We start from the raw sequence: 22,436 nt of genomic DNA, 5'->3' as shown, positions 1-22,436 counted from the left end.
TCTAATAGGAGGTATTTGCTAATATTATTGAAAATAAATATATGTTTCATATTGGGATAGGATCTTGGAGATGGGAGTGCCCCTTTAACACCCACTTAAGAAGTACCTGCTCTCTTAACATCCCTATGAATATTATAGTCAGCCAAACCGACTACTTTTAGCCCACCCATTTCGGGAAGACTCATTTTGTTCTCTCGTGAGTTAAACCCTTTCTGCCCTTGGAAGGAATAGTACATCCGAGGGCAGATCCCCCGCTTTGATGTGGGCTCCGGCAGTGAGTTTGCATCAAAGCCGCGACATGTCAGCTGTTTTGAACAGCTGACATGTGCCCGCAATAGTGGCGGGTGGAATCACGATCCACCCGGCCTATTAACTAGTTAAATGCTGCTGTCAAACTCTGACAGCGGCATTTAACAAGCGTTTCCGGCCATCCGGCTGTAAATGCGTGCATTGGGGACCCGGGTCACGTGATCGGGGGTCATCAGTGCGTCGGCATAACAACCAGAGGTCTCCTTGAGACCGCTATGGTTGTTGATGCCGGATTGCTGTGAGCGCCACCCTGTGGTCGGTGCTCATAGCAATGCAGTAAATCTACTACATAGGGACGATCTGAGCATGTAGCAGAGCCGATCAAGTTGTGGCAGCTTCTAGCCTCCCATGGAGGCTATTGAAGCATGGCAAAGGTAATAAAATATGAAAATAAAAAAATAAAAGTTTAAATCACCCCCCTTTCGCCCCATTCAAAATAAAACAATTAAAAAAAAATCAAACCTACACATATTTGGTATTGCCGCGTTCAGTATCGCCCGATCTATCAATAAAAAAGGATCAACCTGATCACTGAACGGCGTAGCAAGAAAAAAATTCAAAGCTCCAGAATTACATTTTTTTGGTCGCCACGACATTGCATTAAAATACAATAATGGGCGATCAAAAGATCATATCTGCACCTAAATGGTATCATTAAAAACGTCAGCTCAGCACACAAAAAATAAGCCCTCACCCCACCCCAGATCACGAAAAATGGAGACGCTACAGGTATTGGAAAATTGCGCAACTTTTTTTAGCAAAGTTTGGATTTTTTTTTTTCACTACTTAGATAAAAAAGAACCTAGACATGTTTGGTGTCTATGAACTCGTAATGACCTGGAGAATCATAATGGCAGGTCAGTTTTAGCATTTAGTGAACCTAGCAAAAAAGCCAAACAAAAAAGTGTGGGATTGCACTTTTTTTGCAATTTCACCGCACTTGGAATTTTGTTCCCGTTTTCTAGTAGATGACATGGTAAAACTAATGGTGTCATTCAAAAGTACAACTCGTCCCGCAAAAAATAATCCCTCACATGGCCATAGTGACGGAAAAATAAAAAAGTTATGGCTCTGGGAAGGAGGGGAGCGAAAAATGAAAATACCCCGGGTCATTAAGGGGTTAAACTGCCGCCTGAGATGTCTGAAACTTAAGATTTTTGATAGCAAGGATAGTACAATCTGCAGTGTTATGCCTCCCGCCAATTGTACCCACACCGCGATGGACCTTAATAAGCAGGGAGTCCACTACTGAGATATTGTTGTTTGAGGCGGTGGCCAGATGTACGCTGTTGAGCTGGTAAAGCACGAATTTGTAGTGAATGATCTCAATAGTGGACAACGCCTATGAAGTCACTGGCTTCTGTCCGGATTCGCCCGTTCGTGTCTGAAGACGAGTCCAGAAAAGCTTTGGATGTAAGAGAAGGCGTGACACCAGTGCGATCCCAACCAAAGCTAGGACATGGACGAACAGTAAGAGCCATCATCTGCCAACACTCAAAGCTTTGGGAAGGCAAAAATCTACTGAGAGTCACATCCATGGTCCAAAAGTGACTTGGGGTAAAGTTCTGAGACAAGGGGACAACCCAATAGGGACATGGCACCTACAGCCCAGTGTGGCAGTGTGAGACTGACCTTGTTCTGCTGCTTCGGGAACTCGAACTTGTCAGTATCTAAGGACCCATAGACTGAACCTGAGATAGAGATACCGGCCACTGTGTATGGGGGGATAGAGACACTGGCCACTGTGTATGGGGGGATAGAGAAACCGGCCACTGTGTATGGGGGGATAGAGAAACCGGCCACTGTGTATGGGGGGGATAGAGACACCGGCCACTGTGTATGGGGGGATAGAGAAACCGGCCACTGTGTATGGGGGATAGAGAAACCGGCCACTGTGTATGGGGGGATAGAGAAACCGGCCACTGTGTATGGGGGATAGAGAAACCGGCCACTGTGTATGGGGGGATAGAGAAACCGGCCACTGTGTATGGGGGATAGAGAAACCGGCCACTGTGTATGGGGGGGATGGAGACACCGGCCACTGTGTATGGGGGGATAGAGAAACCGGCCACTGTGTGTGGTGGGATAGAGAAACCGGCCTCTGTGTATGGGGGGATAGAGAAACCGGCCACTGTGTATGGGGGGGATAGAGACACCGGCCACTGTGTATGGGGGGATAGAGACACTGGCCACTGTGTATGGGGGGATAGAGAAACCGGCCACTGTGTATGGGGGGATAGAGAAACCGGCCACTGTGTATGGGGGGGATAGAGAAACCGGCCACTGTGTATGGGGGGATAGAGAAACCGGCCACTGTGTATGGGGGGGATAGAGACACCGGCCACTGTGTATGGGGGGATAGAGAAACCGGCCACTGTGTATGGGGGGATAGAGAAACCGGCCACTGTGTATGGGGGGGATAGAGACACCGGCCACTGTGTATGGGGGGATAGAGAAACCGGCCACTGTGTATGGGGGATAGAGAAACCGGCCACTGTGTGTGTGGGGATAGAGAAACCGGCCACTGTGCATGGGGGATAGAGACACCGGCCACTGTGTATGGGAGGATGGAGAAACTAGCCACTGTGTGTGTGGGGAATAGAGAAACCGGCCACTGTGTATGGGGGGATAGAGAAACCGGCCACTGTGTATGGGGGATAGAGACACCGGCCACTGTGTATGGGGGGATAGAGAAACCGGCCACTGTGTATGAGGGATAGAGAAACCGGCCACTGTGTATGAGGGGATAGAGAAACCGGCCACTGTGTATGGGGGGATAGAGACACCGGCCACTGTGTATGGGAGGATGGAGAAACTAGCCACTGTGTGTGTGGGGAATAGAGAAACCGGCCACTGTGTATGGGGGGATAGAGAAACCGGCCACTGTGTATGGGGGATAGAGAAACCGGCCACTGTGTATGGGGGGATAGAGAAACCGGCCACTGTGTATGGGGGATAGAGAAACCGGCCACTGTGTATGGGGGATAGAGAAACCGGCCACTGTGTATGGGGGGATAGAGAAACCGGCCACTGTGTATGGGGGGATAGAGAAACCGGCCACTGTGTGTGTGGGGATAGAGAAACCGGCCACTGTGCATGGGGGATAGAGACACCGGCCACTGTGTATGGGGGGGATGGAGACACCGGCCACTGTGTATGGGGGGATAGAGAAACCGGCCACTGTGTATGAGGGATAGAGAAACCGGCCACTGTGTATGAGGGGATAGAGAAACCGGCCACTGTGTATGGGGGGATAGAGACACCGGCCACTGTGTATGGGAGGATGGAGAAACTAGCCACTGTGTGTGTGGGTAATAGAGAAACCGGCCACTGTGTGTGGGGGCTAGAGAAACCGGCCTCTGTGTATGGGGGGATAGAGAAACCGGCCACTGTGTATGGGAGGATGGAGAAACTGGCCACTGTGCATGGGGGGATAGAGAAACCGGCCTCTGTGTATGTGGGGATAGAGAAACCGGCCACTGTGCATGGGGGATAGAGAAACCGGCCACTGTGTATGGGAGGATGGAGAAACTGGACACTGTGTATGGGGGATAGAGAAACCGGCCACTGTGTATGGGGGGATAGAGAAACCGGCCACTGTGTGTGGGAGGATGGAGAAACTGGCCACTGTGTATGGGAGGATGGAGAAACTGGCCACTGTGTGTGTGGGGAATAGAGAAACCGGCCACTGTGTATGGGGGGATAGAGAAACCGGCCACTGTGTGTGGGGGGATAGAGAAACCGGCCTCTGTGTATGGGGGGGATAGAGAAACCGGCCACTGTGTATGGGAGGATGGAGAAACTGGCCACTGTGTATGGGGAGTAAAGAAACCGGCCACTGTGTATGGGGGATAGAGAAACCGGCCATTGTGTATGGGGGGGATGGAGACACCGGCCACTGTGTATGGGGGGATAGAGAAACCGGCCACTGTGTATGAGGGATAGAGATACCGGCCACTGTGTATGGGGGGATAGAGAAACCGGCCACTGTGTATGAGGGATAGAGAAACCGGCCACTGTGTATGAGGGATAGAGAAACCGGCCACTGTGTATGGGGGGGATAGAGAAACCGGCCACTGTGTGTGGGGGATAGAGAAACCGGCCACTGTGTATGGGGGGATAGAGAAACCGGCCACTGTGTATGAGGGATAGAGAAACCGGCCACTGTGTATGGGGGGGATAGAGAAACCGGCCACTGTGTGTGGGGGGATAGAGAAACCGGCCTCTGTGTATGGGGGGATAGAGAAACCGGCCACTGTGTGTGTGGGGAATAGAGAAACCGGCCACTGTGTATGGGGGGGATAGAGACACCGGCCACTGTGTATGGGGGGGATAGAGAAACCGGCCATTGTGTATGGGGGGGATAGAGAAACCGGCCACTGTGTATGGGGGATAGAGAAACCAGCCACTGTGTATGGGGGGGATAGAGACACCGGTCACTGTGTATGGGGGGATAGAGAAACCGCCACTGTGTATGGGGGGGATAGAGAAACCGGCCACTGTGTATGGGGGGATAGAGAAACCGCCACTGTGTATGGGGGGGATAGAGAAACTGGCCACTGTGTGTGGGGGGGATAGAGAAACTGACCACTGTGTATGGGGGGATAGAGAAACCGCCACTGTGTATGGGGGGATGGAGAAACTGGACACTGTGTATGGGGGATAGAGAAACCGGCCACTGTGTATGGGGGGGATAGAGAAACTGGCCACTGTGTGTGGGGGGGATAGAGAAACTGACCACTGTGTATGGGGGGATAGAGAAACCGGCCACTGTGTATGGGGGGATAGAGAAACTGGACACTGTGTATGGGGGATAGAGAAACCGGCCACTGTGTATGGGGGGGTATAGAAACCGGCCACTGTGTATGACCTTACAGGGCAAGCGTTCCTCACAGAAGATGCTCTCCTCTCCGGGACCCCCTGTTATGAGGTACAGTGTGGCGACGCTTACCTACCACAATCTCAGGGCATGCTGGGAGGTGTAGTTCCCCCAGAGCTGGAGTGCACTTGAGCTGTAGACACTGTATACAGTATTTATGTAAATGGCAATGTCTTCCACTTACTAGTTGTCACCCAGTTATTGGAAATAGGAGGGCAGGACTGGTTAAAATCCACTTCTGTCTTCTTAGTTCTGGAGCACTGTCCTGAGATGTTGGTCATTAAGAGGTTAATATATTAGGGCCATGTCTGTTAATGAAGAGACGACTACAAACTTAAAGGGACACGGTCACCTGAATTTGGAGGGAACAATCTTCAGCCATGGAGGCGGGGTTTTTGGGTGTTTGATTCACCCTTTCCTTACCCGCTGGCTGCATGCTGGCTGCAATATTGGACTGGAGTTCATTCTCTGTCCTCCATAGTACACGCCTGCGCGAGGTAAGATTGCACCTTGCGCAGGCGTGTACTACGGAGGACAGAGAATGAACTTCTATCCAATAATGCGGCCAGCATGCAGCCAGCGGGTAAGGAAAGGGTGAATCAAACACCCAAAAACCTCTCCTCCATGGCTGAAGATTGTTCCCTCCAAAAGGTGACAGTGTCCCTTTAACATGTAAAATGTCCTCCTGATTCAGTGATATGTTATTTTACAGAGCAATCGCCTTCCTAGAAGCCATCGTGTGTATTAAGTTTGGGCAGGACCTGTTCTCCAAGACCCATCTGCTGTACGTGGTGCTGTGGCTCCTGTGTGTGGTAGGTCGTCCAGCTGATGTGTATGGAATGGCATAGGATTGTACTAAATACTACACTTCTACGTGCCCTAAGGCCAGGATACGGCCCCCTCTGGAGGTCTTGGCAGCCTCACATCAGTATTGATCATGACACAGGAAGGGAGGCTGGCTCTCTCGTTATAGTAACCAAGCCAGCCCCCTTGTGTCACAGCTGACGTGGCCTGGCGCTTACATGTCATTTTGCAGAGAGCAATGATTTGCTGCATTGGTCACGTGTGTAGACGGCATATGACAACCGCAATGCAGGAAACCGAGACCGTTTAGGCATCTAAGCGCCTATACAGTGGCTTATCATTATCTCACCTGGGTGGCAAATGCTATTTAAACTAATGCCAGAATTTCTCCTTTTTTTTTGTCATCCGCCTCCCCAAAAAATGGAAGAAAAAAAAATGATGAAAAAGTTTAAAAATTAATTTTTCCAAGAAAAGCAAAACAACACAGAGCTGTATGGAAGGAAAATCTTGGCAGAAAGGAATTTCACTTTTGTGATTTAAATCTGTCTCCATTGTGAGCTCACCGTCCTCCGCTGACCCCTTGTCATCTTGTCTGCCTTTACAGCAGCTGCCTGGCACTGGTCGCTTCACTGCTACCTTCCAGTAATGTTTCTCATCCTGGGGATATGATGACGTGATCTTATATAATCCTATCACTACCACCGAACCACATAAAATAAAGGACAGAATGTTTATCAAAATAGGTTTTACTCTTTATTAATAGACAATTATTAAAACAACTACAAAAGACAAAATAAATGAAAAAAAAACATAAAAAGAAAATGGACAATGTGACCAGATTAATAAGTAATAGGGGCATAAGAATGTAGTCGTCACCGATTACAGAAACATGGAGTTTACATAACCGCACAATAGATATAGTACAACCTGTCCCTGAATATATAGAGCACTGATGCTACAAATATACAATCATATCACTGGCAGATATCAATTTCAAGAGTTAGGAGACCCCATTAGCGCGCATATAATATGAAGTATCAACTGAAACTAAGCTGAAGCCTGTACCCACCATGTGCCATCATAGATAAAAACCACACTTCCCAGTACCCCGACGCGCGTTTCGCGTGCAGCTTCTTCAGGTGATACTGGGCAGTGTCATCAATTTTTATTGTCATTTGTATTATCTGGTTGTGCCAAACCAGGTAATACAATTGCCTGTGCCCATTTTCCTTTCATTTGAATTTTACCTTCTTTTTTTTTTATGGTTTTGTCTTTTGTAGTTTTAATAATTGCTAACAAAATGTAAACATATATTTATATAGTTTTTTTTTTTTTTTGTATCGCCAAAATGTAAATTAAATTAGGTTATTTTGAATATGGGTTTGATTTTCCAGTTTTGGCTCATAATGGGATCTTAACCTTCATTTCCCACTTTTCCTCTTCTGGTGTCTCTATATAAAATGGATTTTTTTCCTCGTCAGCAGTGTTGTCCTTGGAGAATGTATGACAGTTCTGTGACTATTGTCGGGTCGCTATTGTGGCTACTAAATGTGTTTTCTTGATGTCTGTTGCAGGCGATTACAACGTTCCTTTGCCTCTATGGGATGGTGTGGTACGCCGATCACTGTGGACAGAGGCAGAAGGTAGCGATACCATGGCAGGGGATTATATCAGCTGGCCATTTGCACTTGATAACATTAATAGTAATATTCTGGGGAAGGTGGAACTATAAGGACAGACGCAGGCTGTGCTGCGCAGCCGGCACTTACCTTCTGACATCAGCGACCAGAGCTAGCTCCGATCACTGTTGTTTTAATATTTAAAGGGTTCGTCCACTACTTGGACAACTCATTCTTAAATGCTGCAGTCCCCCATGTAAAATAAAATTAAAAACCTTGTAGTCTCCTCCCACACCAGCTCCAGGTCTCGTTATGATCGCCATCTTAGCACCGCAACCGCTGATGAGCTGATTCACTCACGCTTCCATCGAACGTCCCAAGTTTTTTCGGAGGAAAGTGTGGGCACCAATTTTTTTTTTTTGTAGTCAAAAATTACAATATGAAGTGATCAAAGTATTGTTTGAACCCCATAATTGTATTAGTAAAAACTACAGCTCACCCCTCAAACAACGGCTCGCTCAGCAGCAATAAAGTTACGGATCTCAGAAGTCGCAAGATGAGACCCCCCTTTTTTTTTTTTTTCAAAAGTTTATAAATCCAAGCTGTGGTCTCACTGTGATGGCGCAGATGTGAGAAATCAAGTCGTTGGGTGGTTTTACCGCACAATCAGCGCTATAAAAACAGATGTTGTCACCATTTCACCTCTTTTTGAATTTTGTGATTTTTCATTACTTTATGCCATAAAACGAATGTATCCTTTACATCTATATCTTGGCAAGTCCTTATAAGGGATATATGATTGGTGAAAAAAAAACGGTAAAAGGGGAAAAAATAGGAAAAGGCAAAAAAGAAAATTTGGCTCCAACATGATGGGGCTCACCGGGGGTCCTGATTATTCTAGTCCATGGGTCGTCCGTAGTAATGAGCGAATATACTCGTTACTCGGGTTTTCCGAGCACGTTCGGGTGACCTCCGAGTATTTTTAGTGCTCGGAGATTTAGTCGTCTTCGCCGCAGCTGAATGATTTACAGCTACTAGCCAGCCTGAGTACATGTGGGGGTTCCCTAGCAACCAGGCAACCCCCACATGTACTCAGCCTGGCTAGTAGCTGTAAAATCATGCAGCTGAGGTGATGAAAGCTAAATCTCCGAGCACTAACAAATACTCGGAGACCAGCTGAGCGTGCTCGGGAAATCTCGAGTAACGAGTATATTCGCTCCTCACTAGTCGTCCGAGGCAAAGTCCAGCACTGCCGACGGAAACTTAAGGACATCCGGATGCATCTTGTGGACGTCCCTGGCCTCTTCTACTCCTTTCTAGGTTTCTGTCTCAGACATTTCTCTTATTTCTTCTCTCCAGAGCTATTCTGAGTGTGAGGACAGCACGTACAACACCGATGTTCCCTGGCATCACACAGAGAAGACGGGTAGGTGATCTTTAAAGGGGTATTCCTATTTCCAAGATCCTGTCCGAATATGTAGTAGGTGTAATAATAATAATAATATTATTATAGCGCCATTTATTCCATGGCGCTTTACATGTGAGGAGGGGTATACATAATAAAAACAGGTACAATAATCTTAATCAATAACAGTCACAACTTGTACAGGAGGAGAGAGGACCCTCCCCGCGAGGGCTCACAATCTACAAGGGATGGGTGAGGATACAGTAGGCGAGGGTAGAGCTGGTCGTGCAGCTGTTTGGTGCCTCTGTGATTATTGCAGGTTGTAGGATTGTCGGAAGAGGTGGGTTTTCAGGTTCTTTTTGAAGGTTTCGATGGTAGGCGAGAGTCTGATGTGTTGTGGTAGAATGTTCCAGAGTAGGGGTGATACGCGAGAGAAATCTTGTTTACGATTGTGGGGAGAACAGACAAGAGGGGAGTAGAGAAGGAGATCTTGTGAGGATCGGAGGTTGCGTTTAGGGATTGACAGAGGGGAGAGGCCGAAGAATAGCGGGGGACAGGTGGATTAGTTGGGCAGCAGAGTTTAGAATAGATTGGAGGGGTGCGAGAGTGTTAGAGGGGAGGCCACAGAGCAGGAGGTTACAGTAGTCGAGGCGGGAGATGATGAGGGCATGGACTAGGGTTTTTGCAGATTCTTGGTTGAGGAATGAACAGATCTGGGAAATATTTTTGAGTTGAAGTTGGCAGGAAGTGGAAAGGGCTTGGATATGTGGTTTGAAGGAGAGATCAGCGTCAAGGATTACCCCGAGACAGTGAGCTTGTGGGACTGGGGAGAGTGGGCAGCCATTTACTGTATTGGATAGGTTCGTTGGGGGGGTCGCGTGAGATGGGGGAAAGATGATGAATTCTGATTTGTCCATGTTAAGTTTTAGAAATCTAGCGGAGAAGAAGGATGAAATAGCGGACAGACATTGAGGGATTCTGGTTAGTAGGGAGGTGATATCTGGTCCAGAGATGTAGATCTGTGTGTCATCAGCATAGAGGTGATACTGAAAGCCGTGAGATTCTATGAGCTGTCCCAGGCCAAAGGTGTAAATGGAGAAGAACAGGGGCCCTAGTACTGAACCTTGCTGGACTCTGACAGATAGGGGGCGAGGTGAGGAGGTGGTGTGTGAGTGGGAGACGCTGAATGTCCGGTCTGTTAGGTATGACGAGATCCAGGATATGGCCAAGTCTGTGATGCCAAGGGATGAGAGGGTCTGTAATAATAGGGAATGGTCAACTGTGTCAAAGGCAGAGGACAGGTCCAGGAGGAGGAGGACAGAGTAGTGTCACTTGCTCTTGGCGGTTAATAGGTCATTGGTGACCTTAGTTAGGGCAGTTTCAGTGGAGTGGTGTGACCGGAAGCCAGATTGTAAGCTGTCGAAGAGAGAGAGAGCAAGAAAATAGATGGGAGGACGGTTCAAGATGGACGTGTTGTTCATATTATTAGCAAATACCTCCAATTAGAAATGTAGTATAGTTCTTCTGATTCGCTATGTATTTTCCTCCTGTGCAGTCATTGCTGTAGCTTAGCTAATGACCATTGATATAGTGAGAGTTAGCTAGTTGCTAGTGGTCGTAACCATGGATACATACAATGCCTACACATGAGGAAAGAGACATAGCCAATCAGAAGAACTATACTGCATTTGTAATTGGAGGCATTTCTTTAAAATTATTATTACACCTACTACATATTGGGATAGGATCTTAGAGATGGAAATACCCATTTAACAATGTCTTATCACTCACCAGGAAATATAATACTGGTTGCTTTAAATGGGTCCATAAATGAGCATTTAAAAGTAATAATAAAGATATTAAAGTTTTGTTTATTTTATTTCGGACCCCATCTCATTTCCTCGACTGCAAAAAAAATAAACCTTTCTTTACTCCACCCTCCCAGGTCCAGTGATAAGTATGTACAGCTGGTCTTTGCTCTTAAGGTCTGCAGCTCTGACACTTGGCACTGGACCTGGGAAGGGTGAGGTATGGAAGGTTTTTAAATTTTTTTAAAACAAACCGCAGCTGCAGATCAGAGATTTTCCCAAACCAGGAAATCTCCTGAAATAACTTCCTAAGGTAATAATACACCGGGCTTCTGAGTCTTTTTGGAAGAGGAAGATGAATAGTAATAATACTAAAGTGGGGGAGCCTATGAGATGGTGCCCTGGCTCCAACATGGCTGCATCAGCGCCTCTATTGTGCAGGCGCAGTATTGTTGGGGGCCGCTGATGGAGGGATGTGATCAAATGCCCCTCATCAGCACCGATCCTCCCATGACAATGTATTAGTAAGTGCAACAAATAACAATCAGGTTGTCAGCACTTTTGATGGAGACCTATTTTGGCGAAACTTTGTTATGTAGAAACAGAAAAAACCTTTTTCCTTTCTGACTTTTTAATTTTTTTCTTGAAGAGAATCCATTTCAGGGAACCTGTCACCCCGTTTTTTCAGATTGAGATAAAAATACTGTTAAATAGGGCCTGCGCTGTGCGTTACAATAGTGTATGTAGTGTACCCTGATTCCCCACCTATGCTGCGAAATAAATTACCAAAGTCGCCGTTTTCGCCTGTCAATCAGGCTGGTCAGGTCAGGTAGGCGTGGGCACAGCGCTGTTTCTTCCTCAGCTTTACGTTGGTGGCGTAGTGGTGTGCGCATGTCGCAGTGACGATTCCACTGCGCGCACGTGAAGAAGCAGCGCGCGATCTGCGCTATTACCCCCTGTCATCGGTGGGGGCGGCCATCTTCCTGGGGCCGCGCGTGCGCAGATGGAGTGCTCTGCTGCATGGGGCTTCAGGAAAATGGCCGCGGGATGCCGCGCGTGCACAGAAGAGATCGCGGCGGCCATTTTCCCAAAGCCGAGATGCAAACTCGGCTTTGGGAAAATGGCCGCCGCGATCTCTTCTGTGCACGCGCGGCATCCCGCGGCCATTTTCCTGAAGCCCCGTGCAGCAGAGCACTCCATCTGCGCACGCGCGGCCCCAGGAAGATGGCCGCCCCCACCGATGACAGGGGGTAATAGCGCAGATCGCGCGCTGCTTCTTCACGTGCGCGCAGTGGAATCGTCACTGCGACATGCGCACACCACTACGCCACCAACGTAAAGCTGAGGAAGAAACAGCGCTGTGCCCACGCCTACCTGACCTGACCAGCCTGATTGACAGGCGAAAACGGCGACTTTGGTAAGTTATTTCGCAGCATAGGTGGGGAATCAGGGTACACTACATACACTATAGTAACACACAGCGCAGGCCCTATTTAACAGTATTTTTATCTCAATCTGAAAAAACGGGGTGACAGGTTCCCTTTAAGATACATGGAATGAATATGACGAGGAGCATGCCTCGGCCTATGCAGTGGATTTGTGCTTGTTTTGGGGCCTTTTTCTCCAGAATAATGTCTTAATTCGGTCGTAAATGGTTGTTAAATGTGTCAAATTTGATGATGCCCGTATGTCCTTGTGCCACTTTCATAAGGTGTTGTTCCTTTGCCACTAGATGGCGCCTCAGACCCACTCTAAGAGTATTCCTTCTATAAATAATTTGTCGCAGTTCTCCATTTTTCAGTTTTTGTCTGCCGCCTGTGACCCGTCTGCACATTTTCGTCTGCCGCCTGTGACCCGTCTGCACGTTTTTGTCTGCCATCTGTGACCCGTCTGCACGTTTTCGTCTGCCGCCTGTGACCCGTCTGCACATTTTCGTCTGCCGCCTGTGACCCGTCTGCACGTTTTTGTCTGCCGTCTGTGACCCGTCTGCACGTTTTTGTCTGCCGTCTGTGACCCGTCTGCACGTTTTTGTCTGCCGTCTGTGACCTGTCTGCACGTTTTTGTCTGCCGTCTGTGACCTGTCTGCACGTTTTTGTCTGCCGTCTGTGACCTGTCTGCACATTTTCGGCTGCCGCCTGTGACCCGTCTGCACTTTTTCGTCTGCCGCCTGTGGCCCGTCTGAACCTTTTCGTCTGCCGCCTGTGACCCGTCTGCACGTTTTTGTCTGCCGTCTGTGACCCGTCTGCACATTTTCGTCTGCCGCCTGTGACCCGTCTGCACGTTTTTGTCTGCCATCTGTGACCCGTCTGCACTTTTTCGTCTGCCGCCTGTGGCCCGTCTGAACCTTTTCGTCTGCCGCCTGTGACCCGTCTGCACGTTTTTGTCTGCCGTCTGTGACCCGTCTGCACGTTTTTGTCTGCCGTCTGTGACCTGTCTGCACGTTTTTGTCTGCCGTCTGTGACCTGTCTGCACATTTTCGGCTGCCGCCTGTGACCCGTCTGCACTTTTTCGTCTGCCGCCTGTGGCCCGTCTGAACCTTTTCGTCTGCCGCCTGTGACCCGTCTGCACGTTTTTGTCTGCCGTCTGTGACCCGTCTGCACATTTTCGTCTGCCGCCTGTGACCCGTCTGCACGTTTTTGTCTGCCATCTGTGACCCGTCTGCACTTTTTCGTCTGCCGCCTGTGGCCCGTCTGAACCTTTTCGTCTGCCGCCTGTGACCCGTCTGCACGTTTTTGTCTGCCGTCTGTGACCTGTCTGCACGTTTTTGTCTGCCGTCTGTGACCTGTCTGCACGTTTTTGTCTGCCGTCTGTGACCTGTCTGCACGTTTTTGTCTGCCGTCTGTGACCTGTCTGCACATTTTCGGCTGCCGCCTGTGACCCGTCTGCACTTTTTCGTCTGCCGCCTGTGGCCCGTCTGAACCTTTTCGTCTGCCACCTGTGACCCGTCTGCACCTTTTCGTCTGCCGCCTGTGACCTGTCTGCACATTTCCTTCCTTTTGGTAATATTCACACTGTAATTCCTTTTTTCCAGAAGTTCCGGTGAGACACCATGAAGGCGCCACGATGTCCAGGAGAAAGAATCGCAGGGGGAAAGTCACCAATGGCGTCGGGAAGAAGTGACTGTGAGACGGGAGGCAGACTTTACTCCCAGTCCGCGGGCTGAACCTGCTGCTGATAATCTGCGTACTCCAATTCACAGAGCATGAAGCAAGGACGGACTGGTCATCAGCAAGACTGCGACTCCGGGGGGCTCGGGACCCCAAGTGACTGTGAATTTCCCAACCATTCACCTTTTCTTGCCATTCTGACGCTGGATCCTACCGTCCTTGTTCTCCCCTGGCAGTAGGTTTCCAGCGTGGCCGCAGCGGCCCCTCACCGTGCTGCACGGGAGACGATCCGCTCGCTCTCTGACCTGCAGACTTTTTGTGATGCGCTGCTTGTTTTTGACATTTCTTTCTGCCTGTTGGCGGCTTCGATCCTCGCTGACGCTTCCCCTACGTTTTACCGTATAGTGTGATCTTACCAATGATTTGCTGCTTTTTATTTTTATTTTTTTAGTGTTTTTCACATGCCGACTCTGGGACAAGTCCTGCACGATGTCCTGCTTGTAATCTACGTGAATTAAGGATATTTTTTTTAGGGACCACCCAGATTCTGCTGCCATGGCCCATTGTATCCAGATTGCAGACCACACCACTTCTGTCCCATTACCTTATTGCATAGGAAAAAAATGTAACATACACACAGTACGAAGCTCCACCTTCCACATCGTTACCTCCATATTTGTAGGTGCAAAATTCTGTGCTGATTAATCTTTATATATCTTTTATCACAATCAGAGATCTGGTCCGAAAGCTCCAATTCCCCAGTATAGACGGATCTAAAAGTTACAAGGTCACTTCCTGCAGTCACCACTAGAGGGAGCTCACTGCAAACAGTGCTGTGATCGCTTTTAACCCCTTCCAGCACTTAGCAGTGCGTTGGGGTCTGGAGCCCGCTCAGGAGCAGAGCCCACTTCAGGGCGACCTCTAATAGCAGTGACTGGGGCTTGCTCGGATTGTTGCTTTTTAACCATTTAAATACCGCTGTGAATTGCTAACCGTCATTTAAATGGATCGATCCCGGTAAGGGCACTTTACTAATCCCTCTTTTCCACCTATGCAGTCGAAGGCCTGCCATTGTAGCTGCCGACCTGCTGAAAGTCTCCATTGCCGCCATCATGTTCCTCTCGTGAAGATTTCATAGGAGAATTTCTTCTTTTTTTTTATATAATTATATATTAAATCATATACTGCACTGTTACAATATACAGTACAAACTATCGCAGTTTAAAGACCCTTAAAGAGACTAAAAAAATTATATGTTTGAAAAAAATATTTAAAAAAACACTAAAAAATGCTTTTAAGTTCATTCCCTTATGTCTGAAAAAGTAATATAAAAATAGACACAGACGTGTGTGTGTGTGTATGTATGTGTATGTATATATACACATACACATATACATACGTACATACAGTGGGGCAAAAAAGTATTTAGTCAGTCAGCAATAGTGCAAGTTCCACCACTTACAAAGATGAGAGGCGTCTGTAATTTACATCATAGGTAGACCTCAACTATGGGAGACAAACTGAGAAAAAAAAATCCAGAAAATCACATTCTGTTTTTTTAACATTTTATTTGCATATTATGGTGGAAAATAAGTATTTGGTCAGAAACAAAATTTCATCTCAATACTTTGTAATATATCCTTTGTTGGCAATGACCGAGGTCAAACGTTTTCTGTAAGTCTTCACAAGGTTGCCACACACTGTTGTTGGTATGTTGGCCCATTCCTCCATGCAGATCTCCTCTAGAGCAGTGATGTTTTTGGCTTTTCGCTTGGCAACACGGACTTTCAACTCCCTCCAAAGGTTTTCTATAGGGTTGAGATCTGGAGACTGGCTAGGCCACTCCAGGACCTTGAAATGCTTCTTACGAAGCCACTCCTTCGTTGCCCTGGCGGTGTGCTTTGGATCATTGTCATGTTGAAAGACCCAGCCACGTTTCATCTTCAATGCCCTTGCTGATGGAAGGAGGTTTGCACTCAAAATCTCACGATTCATGGCCCCATTCATTCTTTCATGTACCCGGATCAGTCGTCCTGGCCCCTTTGCAGAGAAACAGCCCCAAAGCATGATATTTCCACCAACATGCTTCACAGTAGGTATGGTGTTTGATGGATGCAACTCAGTATTCTTTTTCCTCCAAACACGACAAGTTGTGTTTCTACCAAACAGTTCCAGTTTGGTTTCATCAGACCATAGGACATTCTCCCAAAACTCCTCTGGATCATCCAAATGCTCTCTAGCAAACTTCAGATGGGCCCGGACATGTACTGGCTTAAGCAGTGGGACACGTCTGGCACTGCAGGATCTGAGTCCATGGTGGCGTAGTGTGTTACTTATGGTAGGCCTTGTTACATTGGTCCCAGCTCTCTGCAGTTCATTCACTAGGTCCCCCCGCGTGGTTCTGGGATTTTTGCTCACCGTTCTTGTGATCATTCTGACCCCACGGGGTGGGATTTTGCGTGGAGCCCCAGATCGAGGGAGATTATCAGTGGTCTTGTATGTCTTCCATTTTCTAATTATTGCTCCCACTGTTGATTTCTTCACTCCAAGCTGGTTGGCTATTGCAGATTCAGTCTTCCCAGCCTGGTGCAGGGCTACAATTTTGTTTCTGGTGTCCTTTGACAGCTCTTTGGTCTTCACCATAGTGGAGTTTGGAGTCAGACTGTTTGAGGGTGTGCACAGGTGTCTTTTTATACTGATAACACGTTTAAACAGGTGCCATTACTACAGGTAATGAGTGGAGGAAAGAGGAGACTCTTAAAGAAGAAGTTACAGGTCTGAGAGAGCCAGAAATCTTGATTGTTTGTTTCTGACCAAATACTTATTTTCCACCATAATATGCAAAAAAAATTATAAAAAAAACAGACTATGTGATTTTCTGGATTTTTTTTTCTCAGTTTGTCTCCCATAGTTGAGGTCTACCTATGATGTAAATTACAGACGCCTCTCATCTTTTTAAGTGGTGGAACTTGCACTATTGCTGACTGACTAAATACTTTTTTGCCCCACTGTACATACATACATACATACATACACGGTACATCAAAATGCCAGAATTGTTGGTCGCCACATTTCCACTGAAAAACAATGTCTTGTTACGCACTTGAAATAATATATATATATGATTAAGGACATAACTAAAGCTTCTAAGTATATTTAGACATTTTCGTTATGTCATAATCGTACTGACTTAAAGAAGTCTAGTCGTCACGTGACCGCCCGCTCCCAGCACCGGAGAATCCTGAGAGCATTCACAAGTCTGCAGTCACATAGACTGACTGCAGTCTTGAACTACAAGCTTTGGACAACCCCCTTTAGGCCCTAAAAAAAACGATGTTGGAATTGTGTTTTATTTTTCACCGCACTTAGATATGTTTCATACAATATATGGTAGAATGAATGGTTTCACTAAAAACTACAATTTAACCCAAAGAAAAATAAGCCCTTGCACGACTATATCTGCAAAAAATATTTTAAAAAAATGATTGCTCTTGGAAGAAAGGAGGAAAAATTTAAAAAATCGCAAAAAAAAAATAAAACTCTAGATGGGGTTAATGAGTGCAGTAAGCGCCCTCTGGTGGCAGCTGCAGGCATTTTTAGATCTCTCCAGTGGATTTGGAGCTTTAGATCAGGAAAAACATTAATAATCTACATTAAGAAATTAATCAGAACAAGCTTTCTAACCTTTCTAGATAAAAAGATAATACAAAATGGCTTTCAATATCGGACTTGAAGTTCCAGTAGTTGCCCAGTGTGCGGCATCTGACAGCCGAGAAGGCCGAACCTCTCCCCGTAATATCAAGTGTTCCTATTCCCATCGGTCACCTGTATGTTTACAGCTCTCGTCTGGTTTTTCTTAGATATTAATCCATTTCTGCTCGCTCAATCAATAGCGTATTCTCCATCTTCTGAGAACAGGCTGGTGGGAGAAATTACTGATTAACTTGCCAACATGCTCTCCAGAAGCTGCCGTACAATCCGGGGTACTATGCTCGCCACTGAGGGGACCGCTGATTTGGGTAGCGCTGGAGTTTGTCGCAGCTGCTGTATGTCCGCCGCCATCAGTGGTCTAAACGTGGAGGTACAGAATAAACTGTTGTAAAAAAAGTGCGTCTGTCCTGTCATTCCGCGGCTTAGGCCTCGTTCAGACATTCATTTTCAGTTTTGAGGCTGACCCCAATTCTGTTTTTTACTAAATTTGCTGTTTCAGTGATTTTAGATCATGTAGAAGTTTTTACACTTTTCCTGATAAATACATCAAATTTATACAAATTCTCAATATTGTGTTGTCTTCGTTCTGAAGACTTCTGCCCTGGATACCAGCTAATCCGGACTGATGACCGCCTCTACTTGTATAATCAGAGCTTGGAGTTTATCACGATTTTTGGGTTTTTGTTTGTCCTCATGCGTTTTTGAGGATCACAAGTTCTCAATGGGATTGAGATCTGGGGGAGGGTGGGATTTCTGACCATGGACCCAAAAAGTCCGTTTTGTTTACTGAGCCACTTAGTTATCACTTTTGCCTTCAGTCATGATCTCCATCTTACTGGAGAAAGCATCCGTCATCACCAAAAACACTCCTGGATCCTTGGGAGAAGTTGTTCTTTGAGGAGGTTTAGATCCCATTCTTTATTCATGGCAGCGTTCTAAGGATAAATTGCGAGTGATCCCCTCCATTGATGAAAAGCCCCCACACATGAGTGGCCTCAGGATGCTTTACTGTTGGCATGACTCAGGACTCCTGGTAGGCCTCACCTTTTCTCTGGACATTTTTCCAGTTGTCTCAAACAGTCTGAAGTCATCAAAGAAAATAACTTTGCCTGAAGTACAGAGAATGGACTGCAGAGGACTGGGGGAAGGTATTTTCTCAGAAGAAGCCCCTTCAGACTGTTTGGGACATCTAGAAGAATGAATGTCCAGAATAGAAAAGGTGACCGTTACCAGTAGTCCTGTGTCTGCCAACAGTAAAGCATCCTGAGACCATGTGTGGGGGGCTTCTCATCTAAGAAGGGGGCTCACTCGCAATTTTACCCAAGAACACTGCCTTGAATAAAGAATGGGATCGAAACCTCCTCCAAGTGCATCTTCTCACAATGATCCAGCAGAATGTTGGTGACGAGCAATGTTTTTTCCAGCATGATGGAGACCATGTCACAAAGTAAAAGTGACAACTAAGTAGCTCATTGAACAAAGCGTTGAAATTTTGGGTCCTTGGCCTGGAAACTCCCCATCCCTCAAAAATCAAAGGGACAATCAAAAACCCGGAAATTGTGATAAACTCCAAACACTGCTGAGACAAGAACGTGCAATCATCAGTCAGGATTTGGCTAATATCCAGCTGTCAGGGCGAAGAGCAGAAGTTTGGAAAAATAAGGGACACAATGAAAATATTGAGATAGCTGGAAAAAATATAGGGTGGGGGGAACCAGCCGAAAAGCACAGTGAGTCCACTGATAGACTCACTGTGCTGGAGATGGAGAGTGACAGGATTGAAGCTCCATTTACTTCATAGGGGGAGAAAGATTACTATGCCCCCTTCTTCCAGGTCAGCCTCTCCACCTTGCATATAAACCAACGCCGTGCAAGGTAAACCATGTAACGGAGTGATGGCCAGTCCAGGAAGAGGCTCGCAGAATTAATTTAATGGATAAAAAAACTTTTACAACTCAATAACAAATAAACAAACTGGAAGAGGCTGACCTGAAGAAAGGAGGGATTGGAATCTTTCTCCCTTCTATGAAGTAAGTGGGACTTGAATCCTTCGGCTCCATTTTTTTCAGCTGATTAGGATGTCCGTACCTGGTAACATTGGTCTGATTGAGCTGTAACAAAGTTGTACACATTCAATATATTTAGTGTACCGTATTTTTCAGACTATAAGACGCACTGGACCATAAGACGTACCTCAAATTTTGGGGTGGAAAATAGAAAAAAAAATGTATAAGATAGGAGTCCGTCTTATAGTCTGAATTTAAGGTAGCTTAGCTGGGGACCAGCGGCGGTGGAGCAGGGGTCACAGGTGGCATGGTGCCTTCTTCAGGGTGCCGACAGCGGTGCTGTGGGCCCTGGGTGGGAGGAAGGGGTATCCCTGCGGTGTGATGCTGCGGGCCTGGTGTCGGCGGTGAGGCACAGCAGAGTGCGTTGCGTAGTGCGGCGGCAGAAGTGTGGCGATGCTGTGGGCCCAATATCGGCTATGAGCGGAGCGGAGTGCATTATTGCTTTTCTGGCGGCCATCTTCCAGAAGCCATGGGCCAGCTGGAGGAGGCGTGTGAGCAGTTTGGGATCTCTGCCTAGCCTCAGGAAAATGGACACCTCCGGCGTCCCACAGTTTCGGAAAGATGGCCACTCTGAAACCAATAATGAACTCTGCTCTTCTCACCACCGACACCAGGCCCTCTGCATCAACACGCTTCCTCTGCCACGACCCCGCCCGGTTAGCCTGTATTCAGACTATAATATGCACCCTCCTTTTTCCTCCCAAATTTGGGGGGGAAAAAGTGTCTTATAGCCCGAAAAAGTGTTTTGTTGGTTTTTCTTCCCTCCTCAGAAGCTCCTTTTCAGCCTCTTTTCTTGCGTTTTACCTTGTAAATATTGAGTCTGTCCATGAACTTTATGTATTTATCAAAAGTGTAAAAACTTATAAAAAAAAAAAGCTGAAAATTCTGCTTCAGTAACCAGAAACATCCGACTAAAAGATCTAAACCCTGAAGCGTAAAAACCTTTGTGAAAACCAAAATCTGTTTCTCAAACCTGTGGGGCCACAACTGTATACAAACACAGGAACTGGGATTAAAACCCTGTTGTTGTTGTTTTTTGTTTGTTTCTTTACTTTCCAACGGAAGAATATCGAGTCTGGTGACCTGCATGCGGCTTCTGAGTTTTAATAACAAGGTCTAAGCTTTAATATTCAAGCAGCAGTCATTGAAACTCATGAATTTGTAATTGGCGGCGAAATGGTTAAACAAACGGCTATTCTGAAATGACTATACTCCGTTATTATCCGTGTGACACGCGGGTGGCGCTCTCCACATCAGAACTTTCCACCCGTCCGGCAATCATTTTCCTACAAGAAGAGCCGACTCCGCCCATAAGGCGATGAACGCTCAAGATTTAATATATAAGATGTTGCCCTCATGTCCCGGCTGCGATGATGAAGCGTTCGCTGATCAGCCCTTTGCGCTTATCCGGAAGGTCCCACAATACTGATTCTGCCATCGGTACCGATGGGAGGAAGGCGGAGGAGCTTTCCATCGCGGGAAGAAGTTATTGGCATGAGCGGATTTTCTACACACAGAAAGCAAAGTAATAAGAATAGAATAGAGGACAGTTCCTCTAATTAGTATTGTGCTCTGGTGTACCTTAGGGTTAGGGTTAACCCTAGGTAGTCCTACGTAACACAGTTTAATAAAGATGCATTAAACTCCAAGCAACCTGGTGTTGTTTTATTAAGGTAACTGGAAATCCAACATGTGCGGAAAGTTATTCTACAAGTATAAGAACCATCACAACAGTCCCTTAACTTTTTGGAAGTTCAATGGACATGGATGGATCTTGCCCCCAGTGGACCACCGGAGTTCATGGAGATTCGTTAGATGTCGGCCAGTATCGGTGAGCCTCATGTACTTCTTGGTCATCTTTTAATACCCTTGACCAAGATAAGGGTTGTCCATCTCTCGGGACATTTTTTTTTTTTATATCCAAAATACATGTATTTGGGGTTAAAAAATAATTTTTGCAGTGCCCTTTAACGAATACTCGTGCCCCCTTTTGCCAGATCTTTCCCTGCACATTTAACTTTGATGTGGTCATAAATTAGCTGTAAGGATCTCGACAAAAGACAGATCAGGGTTACAAATTCTCCCATCGGAGCAACAGATCGAGCTCACTGACAGATCCCAGTTAACTCATTCTGCTGTCGGCACTAGGCGGTGCAACTTGGAGACTTATTGAAGTAATGATTGCCCCCTCCAAGTGAGGAGGGGTGAGGTCATTTATTCATGTTTTCGTTTTACTTAAATGTATGTATTTGGGGCTAAATATAATTTTTAAAATTTGGGTTTCATTAAAAAAAAAATGCAGCCACTGCCTTTATTTTAGCCTCCGGGTTGCACTGACTTTATTGCTGAGCTGATTTGTGACCACAAACTCACTGAGGGTTTCTCGGAAAACTCATTCTGCAGCCAGCAATAGGCAGTACAACACAGAGGCTATAAAAGGCAAATGCTGGAAATATTGAAATCCAATAGCAAAAAAAAAAAAGATTTTTTTTTAGCTTTGAAAACATGCATTTAAGCACAAAATTAAAATTTCCCCAAAGGTGGACAACCCCCTGGAAAAAATATACATACATGTGCTTAAAAAATGAGTTAATGGATCCGGAAAGCAAAAAAACGGATCCGTCAGAAATGGGAGAACGGATGGCCAATTAATGGATCCGATGTCCATGTTTAAAAATTTTTTAAAAAGCCGCCCATCGGACTAGTTGATTGTCGGATCTCTTTCATC

General features: G+C 46.5%; 1 protein-coding gene across 3 annotated transcripts in view; it reads left to right on the top strand.

Moving 5' to 3' along the window:
- PTDSS1 (phosphatidylserine synthase 1) overlaps positions 1 to 18,031 on the top strand; it is a 97,006-nt gene extending 78,975 nt beyond the window's left edge. For 2 of the 3 annotated variants that reach the window (XM_069731673.1, XM_069731672.1), the window contains 4 exons: positions 5,901 to 6,000; positions 7,567 to 7,635; positions 8,971 to 9,037; positions 13,856 to 15,191. In XM_069731673.1, the coding sequence (XP_069587774.1) occupies positions 5,901 to 6,000; positions 7,567 to 7,635; positions 8,971 to 9,037; positions 13,856 to 13,944 (325 nt within the window). In that variant the 3' untranslated portion in view covers positions 13,945 to 15,191. Of the gene's footprint in view, positions 1 to 5,900; positions 6,001 to 7,566; positions 7,636 to 8,970; positions 9,038 to 13,855; positions 15,380 to 16,871 lie in introns of those variants that run through there. The other variant, XR_011314123.1, reaches the window with a different exon arrangement.
- Positions 18,032 to 22,436: the final 4,405 nt, after the last annotated feature.

The sequence above is a fragment of the Ranitomeya imitator genome, chromosome 6, assembly GCF_032444005.1.
Source record: "Ranitomeya imitator isolate aRanImi1 chromosome 6, aRanImi1.pri, whole genome shotgun sequence".
Lineage (NCBI taxonomy): Eukaryota > Metazoa > Chordata > Amphibia > Anura > Dendrobatidae > Ranitomeya > Ranitomeya imitator.
Note: the sequence above shows the minus strand (reverse complement) of the source record. Positions and strands in the feature narration are given on the sequence as shown.